Below are 13,803 nucleotides of genomic sequence, written 5' to 3'. Positions count from 1 at the left end.
GAGACAGAGAGAGAGCTGGGAGAGGAGAGACAGAGAGAGAGAGCTGGAGGAGAGAGAGACAGAGAGAGAGCTGGAGGAGAGAGAGACAGAGAAAGAGCTGGAGGAGAGACAGAGAAAGAGCTGGAGGAGAGAGAGAGACAGCTGGAGGAGAGAGAGCGCAAGAAAGATTGGGGGGGGGGGGGGGGCGTTGACGACGACACTGCTCTTGAGCACAGTGGCTGGATCAAAATCAAGCTCAGGTATTTAGGGGGCTGGAGACAGCAACATTTGAAAGGTTAGACACACACAGTGTAGCCCCCCCCCCAGTGTAGAGAGAGCACGCGAGACAGAGAGAGCTGGAGGAAAGAGAGAGAGAGACAGACAGAGAGGTGGAGGAGAGACAGACAGAGAGGTGGAGGAGAGACAGACAGAGAGCTGGAGGAGAGACAGACAGAGAGCTGGAGGAGAGACAGACAGAGAGCGACAGACAGAATGAGAGAGAGAGAGAGAGAGAGAGAGAGAGAGAGAGAGAGAGAGAGAGAGAGAGAGCTGGAGGAGAGAGAGAGAGAGAGAGAGAGAGAGAGAGAGAGAGAGAGAGAGAGAGAGAGAGAGAGAGAGCTGGAGGAGAGAGAGAGAGCTGGAGGAGAGAGAAAGAGAGAGCTGGGAGGGGAGAGAGAAGAGAGAGCTGGAGGGGAGAGAGAAAGAGAGCTGGAGGGGAGAGAGAGCTGGAGGAGAGAGAGAGAGAGAGAGAGAGAGAGAGAGAGGAGAGAGAGAGAGAGAGCTGGAGGAGAGCGAGAGAGAGCTGGAGGAGAGAGAAAGAGAGCTGGAGGGGAGAGAAAGAGAGAGCTGGAGGGGAGAGAGAGCTGGAGGGAGAGAGAGAGAGAGAGAGGCTGGAGGAGAGAGAAAGAGAGAGCTGAGAGGAGAGAGAGAGGCGAGAGAGAGAGAGAGCGAGAGAGAGAGAGAGAGAGAGAGAGAGAGAGAGCGAGAGGAGAGAGAGAGAGACAGAGAGAGAGAGCTGGAGGAGATAGAGACAGAGAGAGAGCTGGAGGAGATAGAGACAGAGTAAGAGCTGGAGGAGAGAGAGAGACAGCTGGAGGAGAGAGGAGAGCGCAAGAAAGATTGGGGGGGGGCGTTGTACGACGACACTGCTCTTGAGCACAGTGCTGATGGATCGAAATCAAGCCTCAGGTATTTAGGGGGGCTGGGGACAGCAACATTTGAAAGGTTAGACACACACAGTGTAGCCCCCCCCCCCATTTGGTTTTGATTGAAAGCAGCAGGTGCCAATAGAGAGAGAGAGAGAGAGAGAGAAACAGTGTTGGATCGAAAATCAGGCTCAGGTAAGTATTTAGGGGGCTGGGAGCAATATTTGAAAGGTTACAGAGAATGCATTAAGGTAAAATTCTTATGCCTTTAGAATCATTTATGGAATATAAAGTGCCATTAACAGTACAACTATCACTATTATAAATGAAAACCCAAACTAACAGTATTTACTGGCACATTAGTTGTCTAATACTTGCAAATATGATACTTAAAGCTTATACAAACCCAAAAACAATTTAATATATTGCATCTTTCCGATCTTTTATAGTTGTGTGCTGCATTCGTTTTCTGTTTGATGATCAGGCCAGTAGTACACTTTTGGACTTCACATAAGCGACTAAGAAATTAAAGCCCAACTCCGGCTAACTTTTTTTTTTTTTTTTTTAAACGACTGCATCATATATGTCGTTTTTGATTTTTGCCTCACTACCACTTTATTGTACAAATAGCTGCTGGCACAGAGAATCATGTCCTCCTCTAGATTTGGGGAAGCCTGGCGCCTCAGATTTTTCCCACCTCACTAGGACATAACACAAACCATATCTACCAAGTAGGTGTTTCGTACAGGCAGAGTGTGCAGTCAGACAGCTGGAAGGTAGTAGAGGGGGATATTTGGTATAGATGGGGTTGGATTAAAAAGTTTGGCTATATAAGCTTTAAAAAAAAAAAAAAAACCACACCTTTTAAGTGTTTATTCATGACGTTACAATAGCAGATGGAGACATGCAAACTGTGTTCCTGGTGTCCTACTGTACACAAAGATCTTGCTACTTTATAGCACAGATACTCGGTGTAGTATAATTTACCAAGTTTGCATATTACGGTTTTTTGTCAGCTCTTACCAATGCTGGACATGAACTCCAACTCTTTACAGTTGAACTTCATCCTTCCATTCAGCTTGCACAGTCTCTTCTTTTGAAATTGAAATTCTTATTCTGATTTCACTGCACACGGTGAGCTTCTCACGATGTTCATAAGAAGCTGCAGGAAGTCAAACACAATCCAGCGCCATTTAGCTCTTTTCTCCCTCCTCAGTCTTAAGTCTGCTCCTTTCATTAATTGAATTTCAACTCTTTCAATATTGGAGGCTGAGCATCATATGTGGGCATTACCTAGGGCAGCCTGATTAAAAAAGGAGCTTGTCAAGGAACACCCGCTCCTCCAGACCGACATCCATCCATCAAAGCATTTTGATATTCGCATAACTTCTCCCAAGAGTCAAAATATTACTAAAATATTTTTACATTTCTTCTAACAGAGGGTGTTTGGAGGTCATGATTTCACTTACTAACCCATGAAGTCAGGAGGTTATTCTTCATTTTGTAAACAGTGACCTGATGGGAGAACAGCAGGGTAATGATCTAGTTAAACCTCTCCCTGTTCTGACAAGCCTATTTACACAATCACAAAGACTGAAGAAGAAGAAAAAAAAAAAAAAAAAAGTTACAAATCTCAACTACTCTGCCAGTACATAACTTGGCCTGGAGAATGCATGTTTGGAAGTGTGACGCACAGCGTAAGAAATCAGAATTTTTACTAGTAAAAGGATGGTGTGCACAACATGAGAGGAATGCGGAGGACGGGCTCATGCCATCACAATGAAGTCATGGGTACCAGGAGAGCCTCCACATATCCTCTTACTCATTGTTTGATGCCACTATAAATCTGAAGGCCGTGTAGAAAAACACAGGGACTGTTTGTGGTTTTCCAACGCCCTGAAATTTATAGACAGGGAGGTCGAAAATCATCTAAGCCTGACTGTTTAACCTCTTGCCGACAGGTATGTGATTTTGCACTTTTGGGTCTGCGACACACGTGCATGCGCCGCCGGCAACCCGCTCCCTCTGTGAATGGACACAGCGGGCGCTAATCAGCAGGTCCACCGGGACCCGATTGTTCCCAACAGGGTCTGAACGGCAGTCTGCCTATGTAAACAAGGCAGATCACCCTTATGTTAGTAGGGTAGACAGAGATCCTGTGCTTCTGCCAAGCAGGAACACGAATCTCCAGCTTCCCACAGTCCAACAACACCCCACACAGTTACAAAGCACTCCCTCGGAACACAGTTAAGCTTTTGATCGCCCCTGATGTTAACCCCATCCCTGCCAGTGTCACTAGTACAGTGGCCATGCATATTTTTTTAGTACTGATCACTGTTATTGGTGTCACTGGTATCCAAATAAGTATGAAAAGTGTCACTTAGTGTCCATTTTGTCCGCTGCAATCCCGCTATAAAGTTGCTGATTGCAGCCATTACTAGTAATATATAAATAAATAAATACAAATTCCATAAAAATATCCCAGTTTGTAGACGCTATAACTTTTGCACAAACCAATCAATTTACGCTTATAGGGTTGGTTTTTTTTTTTGTTTTTGTTTTTTTACCAATAACATGTAGAATACATACTGGCCTAAAATGATATTTTTATTGGATATGTTTTATAGCAGAAAGTAAAAAATATTGTCACCTCTTGTCAGATTGGTTGCTCTTCTCTGCACTCTCTCCAGTTCCCCAATATCCTTTTTGTGAACTGGTGCTCAAAACTGAATGTTTTTAGCCCCAAAGTGCATAACTTTACATTAAATATCATCTGCCACATAGCTGGCCAATCAAACAGTGCATTCAGGTCTGCTTGTAAATTGTAGACATCCAGCAGTATCCTCTTCTGCCACCCTCCCCCTCTTCACCCCCACCCCACAGCAGTATCATCATCCTTTGCCTCCCGCTTTACACCCCCCCAAAACACACACACACACACACACACACACACACACACACAGCAGTAGTGTCTTCCTTTGCCCCCCATCACATCACCTTGGGCATAGCCATACCTGACCTTTTTATGAATAATGTATTACAATTTTGAAGGGGTGGAGGTGTACTTACTTTCTTTTGCAAGAAAAGCATTTAAAGCATCCATTTAAACTTGCAAGCTTCCTCGGCTAAAATAAAAGTAGAACTATGGTCTAAAGCCAAATATAAATATGTTATACAGCAACATAAGTTCAGTAACAGAGTGCTGTTCATTTTAACAAGTATGCTTTGATGGGCATAAGCTATTCCCTATCTTCACTTTCTTGCAAACAAGTGACAACGCTGCATTTCACCAGACAAATTATCCCTGTTGTCACCCTTTGGGTCGGCAGAATTCACCAGAACAACATTTCAACACAGCGACGTCACCTTGGGTAAGACTTCACTACAATCATCACTGCTCCAGGCTTTTCAATCAATAGTTGTCGCCTATCTCCGCCCACTACACCATGACTAGCCACGCCTATCCCTGCTGATTACCTAAAGGAATTGTGGAATGCACAGAACAGCCAGTAGAAAGGAAAAAAAAAAAAAAAAAGACATCCTACTGCTGCCTAAGGCTGCCCAGCATTCGCTTTAGGAATTGGAAATGGCAGCATGCAAGCCTGATACAACAGTTCAGGAAACATGCAGGTATGAATCTCCAGGCCACCTACATAAGTGGACTCATGTTGCCCTGTACTGTAATCAAGAGAAAATAAATAAATATATATACATACACATACACTATTATATATATATATATATATATATATATATATATATATACACATACATACATACATACATACACACAGGGGACTTTTTTTATTGCACTAGAGCCCACTACAGCATTCCCCCAACCACTCAACTTCTGTTTGTCTGCACATACATATGTTTCATGGATGTCTAAGCCGTACAGAAATGGTTATTAGAGCTGAGGTATATAGAGTGCTAAAACAGATAATGTGTACTCCATTTTTGCATACAAAATATTTCCGCTCTGGTTCTGGTAATCCAGAACTGTGATAAAGTGACAGGTCTGCAGAGATGTACGTTTGTATATTATATATGAGCTCCTAAGGCAACACAGATGTGATCGTGAAAATGATACTGTTCTCCTCTAGAGTGCCTCTGAAGATAACCGTGTTATTTAAATCAATTTCAGTAATAAGAATAATGACTTATATCAACTATTAGGTCTCATAAGGAAAGAAGTCAAATAAGCTGACCTTTACAGGTCAGTCCACCCAAAATTGTTGCCATGTTCAAATACAGAGTTCAGTAATCCCTCCTGCACCTGAGCTCCCACTTCAAGCAACCTCCCACTCTTGCTACTTCCATGTGGGGGGCTGGGGAAAAGAAAGTCAGTACCCCCATGGGGAGAGGTCATCACTAAAGTCCCTGAAAAGAGTTAGTGGTCAACTCATCCTATTTATCTATAATCGAAATAGAATTATTTGGTGGAGTGCCACTGCCAACCCTTTATTACAGCTGAATTTTACTGGGAAAACATTTACATGAAGTCACCAGATTTACATACTATGAAAGCATGGCAGACTAACCGGCACCTGCAGTTGTTTTTTTAAGCTCTCTTTTCATCCCAACACTCCTGCCAATTTTAGAGGTTAAAGACTTAGTTTACCTTTTGTAGTAGATTTTACTTTTTCACTCTGGAATAAAAAGCCTTTGGTATTGTGTTTTGTGCCGAAACCATTCCAATTTTTCTATCTCTCTCTTTTACCCCCCCTCCCTGACTGTGGTGAATCTGCATCTTCTCCAGGGAGAAATTCAAAAGATGTGTGATAAGTAGTAGGCTTTCTGTAGCATTTATGTGACAATGCAGTTTACTGCAGAGAGCCGCAGAAGAACCCTGAAGCACCAAATAGGGCACATTTTCCTGGGAACGACCCTTATTCCATTGCCACCTCTGTGTTATTCCCATTTTTCTACAACAGCTATAGGAAGGTACAAGGACACCAATGGGAAGGAGAGGTGAGAGAGCGAGTGGTGGGCAAACTTGTAAAAGATGTCAATGGTGATATTGGGATAGCGACATACTGGAGGCACAGATCTTCCTGGTGAGGCCCATCCTTCATTGTGCACAGGATACCTGACTAGATCCCACCAAGGAGTTCTTGCCTCAAGATGACTAATGGCTGCAATGGGCCTGGTCCTGCACATAGCACTTGTGTTGCCAATTCAGATAAGGAGGTATTATATCATTGTATTTGCACATATTTAAGCTCTAAATAACAAAACAAAGTGATGTCTTTAAAGCCCAACTCCGGGCAAAAAAAAGAAAAAAAAAAGTGTTCCCTTACAGTAGGGGTGTGCCCTCACTGCAAGGGTTAACTGCTAGTTTTTGTCTTTGGGATTGGAATACAGAGATATACCTAATCCTCCAATCATCAAGATCAGTCCCTGCGGCTCCTGTCCCCCCCGCAGTCTAGTGCTATGGATGGTTCCTGACTTCATCAAGTCAAATAGACCTGCTCTGGTTAGAAGGACATCAGGAACAGTAAACCGCTGGATCGTGGGGGAGCATTGTTTGCCACTGGAGTGGAGGATCGGGTGAGTAATAAGCTTTCTGGTCACCCTTGGACAAAACGAGAAGTTAACACATGCAGTGCAGGCACAGCCCCATTGCATGGGAAAACTTTTTTTGTTTTTGGCCAGAGTTGGGCAATGGGGGGTTTTGAAAAGTGCAATGCTGGTGTAAAAGAGGGAGTTAGTGCCTAGTGCTAATACAGTCTGGTAAACAAATATTTGGATGGCTTCACACTCAATACTTGCAGAAAACTGCTTTACTGTAGAACAAAGTCCATTAAATACAACCACAAATGATCAGGTAAGGGAGGGAAAAGGTAGGTAGACGCATTTCACACGAAAGTTCGTGCTTTCTTAATACCACTGATTGAGAAAGCACAAACTATCGCGTGAAAAGCGTCTACCTACCTTTTCCCTCCCTTACCTGATCAATTGTGGTTGTTTTTTGTTATGGACTTTGTTCTACAATAAAGCCATTTTCTGCAACTATTGAGTGTGCAGCCATCCAATCATTCGTATACCTGAGAGTTTGCAGCAGTGGCAGGGTGTGAACCTCAATTGCTGTGCAGTCTGATCATCGTGGCCGGCAAACATCACCTATGAGCAGCGGTTCCTTATTGTATGGACCTGCTAATACAGTCTGCTGGCTTTCATCATGAAATAGGCAGGACTGACCTATACACACACACACAAACACACACACACACACACACGGATTCTGCTTCTTCGTGAAGATAAAGAGCAATATGTACATTACAGGAATCACAGCCACCAATCAACAATTAATTTAACTGTTGCTTTGATTTGCTGCACTTTTTGATTTGCTTAACTTTCCTTGCAGAGAGACGAAGAAGGGGCTCACACATAGCAGATGGAATTGTCTGTACTATGGAGAGCATGAATAAATTGGACTGAATGCTTTTACATAGTGTCTTCCTTTTCTTTTAAAAAGTTAATTTCCTTTGCAGCTTTACTGAATGATATCGAAGGAAAGGGGGTAAACCCAAAAATGCAACCCTAAGGTTATTAAAAGGAATCTATAGTCTAACAAATAATTAAGTGAATTATGCTCGATTTACATTGTTTCAATAGTTTGTAATCCTTGGTCCACAGGGCAGCCACACTTCTTCGTTACATATGCAGGGCTCTGCTTCCTATGGCTTTTATTATCTCAATGCAAGTTCATCAGTTTTCCAGGAAGCTGTTCATCAAGGATGCAGACTTATTTTAGATCAGTGCTAGTTCACACCAAATGCAGTCCAGTGCATTTTTTCTCTGCATCAGAAATGCATGTACAACGTTTTCCATGTATTCCAATGTCCCTAGTTCACACCGGTGCAGAAAAAAAACAAAAAACGAACATGCTGCATTTTTTCTGCATAGAACTGTACTGGAACATAGCAAAACATATAAAAAATGCACCAGAACTGCATGTGGTGTGAACTGTAAGCAAAAACTAATTTGGAACATATCTGTAGCGCATTTTTGTGGTATGAAGTGGTCCATATAGTCACTAGCATCTCTAGATAAAAATTATAAAGAGTACTTCCAACATTTGAAGGCACATTTAAGAAACCTCCACCATATATTTATTATGTATTCCCATTCAAAGAGCATACCTAAAAATAATTTCAAATTAAAAAAAATATTTCTTACCTTTCAAATTGTTTCTTTGGAGCAGGATTATGCACATTACTCTATAGGCAGTTTGTGCTGTTCAAAATCACTTACAATGTGCTTATTTTGGACACTTTAGGGACAGCTTGGTTTAAAAGTGTATTGAAATACAATGCAGAACCCAAGCCTTGATATCTTTAACATCCTTGTTATGGCACAGTGTCCATATCTAGTTCACAATCGACAATGAGATCTGCCAGCACAGTACAGACATGGTTACATATGGTGTACATCAACTCCCCAGTCCTCTCCCTAACATTACATGGAAGGGAGAGCTAGGAAAGAATTTTTAGATTTGGAGTTTTCAAAAGAAAGCACCTAAAAAGCTAAGCAACCATTTATTTATTTAATTTTTCCAAAGTTATACAATGTGAATGGGAATAAGTGGGTGTTTTGCCAACTTGGCTACAAATGTGGAAATACACTTTAAACATTAAAGTATGTCAACCCAATATCAAATGTTATTTTCATGTGAAATTTAAAATGCAAAAATGTGTCTTCAATGAAAATGCCCTATAGTTATCATTTAATTACAGTTCCACACTCTATATTTTGCCATTTGGCAGTACTTGAGATTTTTTTCCTTGGAAGATTAAAATCTTCTTAGAAATGTCTGTTATAAATCCAGATATGAAGAAAGCAGGAACTGCACCACACCAATGGCAATAGAGACTAAAATGTTATTTTTTTTTATTGGATAATCAATAGAAGAAAGCCAACTCTTTCAAGGGGTCACACACTCCCCCCTTCTTCAGGGCTTTTACAATAGGTTATATAACTTCAAAAATGCCCGGACTGGAAAATGTTTCTAGATATCACATTAAATGATGTGCACTAGCAAGTAATGCAGCATGAGGGAAGTTTTTCAGATCTCTTTTTGAGTCCAGGCATTTGTGAAGTTAAGAACATACAAACCTTTATGAAGAGGGAGTGTCTGAACCCCCGAAACATGTTGGATTTCTTATTCTATTGAATGGTAATAGAGTCCAGAGTGTTTTTTTTTTTTTTTTTTTTTTTTGGACAAATCACGCCAACTGTTGTGCTTTAGTACATGGGAGCGGCCTCACCGAAGTGTGTCAGCTTAAGTAATTGGATTGTCATTCACATCACTGGACATTTATAATAGGAGATCTAGTTATGCATGTACCTCTATCAAATCTAGCATTTAAAATATTTTGGTCTAATACCGCAAACCATTCCTTGACATAAAGCTAGAGTGTATGGCTGATCAGTGAATTCCCTGTAGAGAGCAGGAAGTCCCCTGCGCTGTGTGAAGGAAGATTTGGTTATTTAAGGCCTGTCAACCCTCTGCCATCTTCTTGCTGGGTACCTCACCTGCTCTGGAAGTAGTTTGCTAGCTCTGACGCTTCGTGGTTCAGACTCCTCAGGTGCACGATTAAATTTCCAGAGTTGGTGAACATGGCACCGCATGTTTTGCACTCATATATCCGAGGCTTGCGGATAATGTGCCGGGAAACCCGCATGTGGTGTTTGTATTCCCCGAAGGAAGTGAATGTGGCACTACATATCTGGCACCGGAAACAGCGTTTACCTTCGTGTTTCAGCCGATGCATCTTTAAGGAGTATGCCCGAGTGAATTTTTTCCCACAGCGATCGCACTGAAACGGTTTAATTCCTGAAGGAGAGAGAGAGAGGCATGCCATCAACAAACACCCACATGATATTTGTGACATACAGATATCTAAATAATACATAATACTAAAGCTGAACATACATTACACTGCACAATCTCCTTAGATTGCATACATACGTGCTGTGTACCACCTAATAATGCCCATGTAGACTCAGCCTAACAGAACCAACTAATTAAAAGAGAACTTCAAGAAAGACTAAGACCTGCCATGCAACCTAGTTGGGTCGAATGAAAATAAAATATTTAGAGCTTGTGTAGACAGGTAGAAAAGCTTTCTTTTATCAATGCAAACATATCTGAAATCTGAATAGAACCTGCTGTGTTTACCTAGTTCCAGACTTTGGGAATGCTACACAGAAAAACAGGACATGTGTAGCACAACCGGTCTCTCCGCCTGATTCTAGGACCTCCCCCTCAGTATACAGCAGCTGTCAGCTTTAATTAATCAAAACCAGGATTGTTGAGTACTCAGAAGGTGTGGGCAGCTGCAGCTGTCAAAAAAGCAGTCAGAACCAGTGTTTATAAACTATACCGCTCAGAATACAGAAAAATACCAAAGCAACAATGTTACTTTTGTATCATTCTGTTCATTCATCTGCAGATCAATGGAATGACCCTAGATCTGCAGGTGAAGTCAGTAAGGCTGGGTTCACACTTGTGCAATGTTAGACATCGCAGGTGATTCGCACCGCACTGCTGTGCAGATCACATGCGATGTCTGTGCGATGCAAATTCACCCATACAGATTATATGGCTGAATTTGCACCACAATGGTGCAAGACCCTTTTTTGGTCCGCACTGTAATCGGATAGCATAGGCGTTTACAGCCATGCAACCTGATTCCTGAACCATTTGGCAGTTCTCACTGCGATCTGCAAACCGGACCTGGGGGCGTCATTAACTCTGCATTGACACCCGCAGCACTTTGCAGATGTCAGTGTGAACCGCCGGCAGGTGACATGCGATGAGGGAACCGGCACTGGAATTGTGCTGGTTCCCGCATCGCATAGGAGAACCGTCATTAAATGCACCCCTCCTCATTAACTCTTATTTAGTGGCCACCAGTATATAGGATGTATCCCCTTCAGTTCTCCCACATAGAGGAGTTCAGCTCCCATGGTTGAGACAAAGGATCTTCCATTCTATTACTAGAGTAGGACCCACTAATTCGGGGTACTTTGTCACAGTAAGTGGGCTTAGCACTATATGACCATATAGTGTGACCAAACCCCCGTATTTTTTGAATATGTTTTTAACTAGCCCTGCAGGAAATGTCATTCTTGTATGTGTGCGCTGTAAAATATTTTGTACTGTTTGTAGGTCTTATAGCAGCACCATCTTGAATTTAAACGCATTGTATGGTGTGCCCCCCAAATATGTTCTTGTATATTAAAAGCAATCTGACAAGTTAAATAAAATAAAATAAAAAAAGTCCTTTGTTTAAACCCTTAGTATGTAAACTTTTTGTTCTGTTTGTTAACATTTTACACAATTAACATTTACATGTTTCCTATTTAAACCAGCACAATATTGAAAAAACTAAAAAAAAACACTTTAATTTGTAAATAACATTGCAATGTTTTGTACCAGAATCACAAATTTAGTGTTATTTTACCTAGGACAAAATTACAGAATAAAATGCACACTTTATCTGCAGTAATACTATTCTTAAACACTGCTTGAAAAAAGAAAGTGTGTTTTGTTTAGATTTTGTTGCGTTTTATTGTCCAAGGATTGCGGAGAAAAAAAAAAAAAACACTTGTTGCAAAATATCATGAAAAGAAAGCCTTGTTTGTCCTTTAAGAAAAACAAATAAAAAAATCATATGTACTATCTTGTTATCTTGAAGTGGTTGCAAACCTCATATGCATAATTTCTCCAATACATGCACCATTTTATAGTTTTTGTTCTGTAAAAATCCAAACCGCTGTATTATTACCTCTGTATTTTCATCTCTAAGCCTGTCACAGCTGTCTGAAAATCTCCGGCCCATGAGCGTGTCTATGGACCAGAGCTGAGGGGGGGGGTTGCAAAGTTATGACATCACTGGCCCCACATCCCCGTTGTACACTCACACACTAGCGCCAGCTCCTGCTGGGAGGTGGGGTGTACAGCTGGGAGGTGAGGCCAGTGATGCCACAACTCCACTGCCTATGGACCAAAGATTTCAAGAGAACTGTGATAGGCTTACAGATGAAAATACAGAGGTAAAAATACAGCGCTTTGGATTTTTACAGAACTATAAAATGGTGTATGTATTTGGGGACTGATGCTTATTAGTTTTACAAGCACTTAAAACCAAAAACTTTTACTCAGGCTGGGGCAGCAGGAGTCACGCACCCCTTACTCATGCTCATGTAGGAGTCTCCTCTGCATTTCAGTCAGTCAAAAGGAGAAGGGGAGCGGTGACACATATTTTTTGCATGTGTCGGATTGTTTTTCAGTAGCAAGGCCGGGAGGATTACAGATGACAGGCTGCTCATATCCCTGCCAGACTGTGTACAAATGACTTGTGCGGCTTTGCTCATTTAGCTAAAATGTTCAGATTAATATTCGTTATCTGGGTTTACAACCACTTTAAGTAAGGACAAAGTTATTGCCGAATATACAGGCCTGTAGCAGAAATGTAAAAATGGTTCTGGCCCATAGAAGGTGAACAGGTGTGAGAGGCAATGTGGTTAAAGAAAAAGGCCAGCTGTTGCTTTAGAACAATCATCCATACTGCAACATTAAAGTAAATGGGAATCTGTTGACCTGCTTTTATTTGCACTTCAAACTTCTGTCATATCGAGGAAAATGTCCATCTACACAAGCCCTAAATAAATATTTAAGTACAGTTATAATAAATGTCTGAAAACTTTCTATCAAATTTCCATGATTCCCTGTGCACTAGAAATAAGGCAGGGAGCAGAGTATAAGCACTATGTACCCAAGTGATATAAATCAATGAGCAGAATTACAAACATTTTGCCAGATAAAAATCAAACACACATACATATATCTACTGTAAACTTGGTTGCTGGAGATTTTCTTTATAAAGAAACCATTTACTCCATTAGATTTAGACAAAACTGGAAGCTTTGGAGGGTCTAGTAACAGCAGAACATGATGGGTTCACAGGAATGCATGAAGAAAATGGAAGCAAACCTGGTGTCGGAGTTAGCAGCCCTCAAAGCGCTCTAGAGATAAAAGCTGAGAGAAGTGAAGTGGACAGACGACACCACAAACAGACACTATGGACATTTATATCCCCCACCCGCCACAGCCCCAGTACTGACCAGAATGTATCAGCATGTGCTGCTTGAGGTTCTGGATCCGAGTGAAACGCACTCCGCAGGTGGGGCACTGGAAAGGTCTATCAGGGCCGTTGGGACTAGGCCGCTCTGTACTGCTTGTGGAGGGAGTCAGGTACAGCTGGTAAGGATACTGAACATTTTCCAGTCTGAGAAAAGACAACAGAAACATAAGCTTATACCAAAGGCTGCTCCAGAGGACTGGTCACTTGAGCTTTACACCAGAGGCTCTTCTAGGGAACCTTTCACATGAGCTTTACATCAAAGGCTCCTCCAGGAGGTCCTGTCACATTAGCTTTAAACCAGGGGCTCCTCTAGTGTACCTGTCACATGAGCTTTACAACAGAGGACCCATCACATGAGAGGGACCTGTCACTCAGCTAGCCAAGAACTGCAGAGAAAATACACATCAATCTAGAACCAGGGTGGAACCTCCTTCTTTAGCAGCTTCCCAACACTAGACCTTTACTTATTGGAATATAAATTATTATGTTGCGTTTTCCTGTTGAAAAGGTAGAAAGTCACCATC

At 41.8% G+C, this 13,803-nt stretch overlaps 1 protein-coding gene across 3 annotated transcripts in view; it reads right to left on the bottom strand.

Moving 5' to 3' along the window:
• Positions 1-13,803, bottom strand: part of ZBTB44 (zinc finger and BTB domain containing 44) — a 135,822-nt gene that overhangs the window by 28,952 nt on the left and 93,067 nt on the right. For 2 of the 3 annotated variants that reach the window (XM_073603311.1, XM_073603312.1), the window contains 2 exons: positions 13,260-13,423; positions 9,663-9,963 (listed from right to left, as the gene is read on the bottom strand). In XM_073603311.1, coding sequence (XP_073459412.1) covers positions 9,663-9,963; positions 13,260-13,423 — 465 coding nt within the window. The remainder of the gene's footprint in view (positions 1-9,662; positions 9,964-13,259; positions 13,424-13,803) is intronic. The other variant, XM_073603313.1, reaches the window with a different exon arrangement.

The sequence above is a fragment of the Aquarana catesbeiana genome, linkage group LG10 (genome assembly GCF_042186555.1).
Source record: "Aquarana catesbeiana isolate 2022-GZ linkage group LG10, ASM4218655v1, whole genome shotgun sequence".
Taxonomy (NCBI): Eukaryota; Metazoa; Chordata; class Amphibia; order Anura; family Ranidae; genus Aquarana; species Aquarana catesbeiana.
The sequence above is the reverse complement of the archived record's forward strand: the minus strand, read 5'-3'. Positions and strand labels throughout refer to the sequence as shown.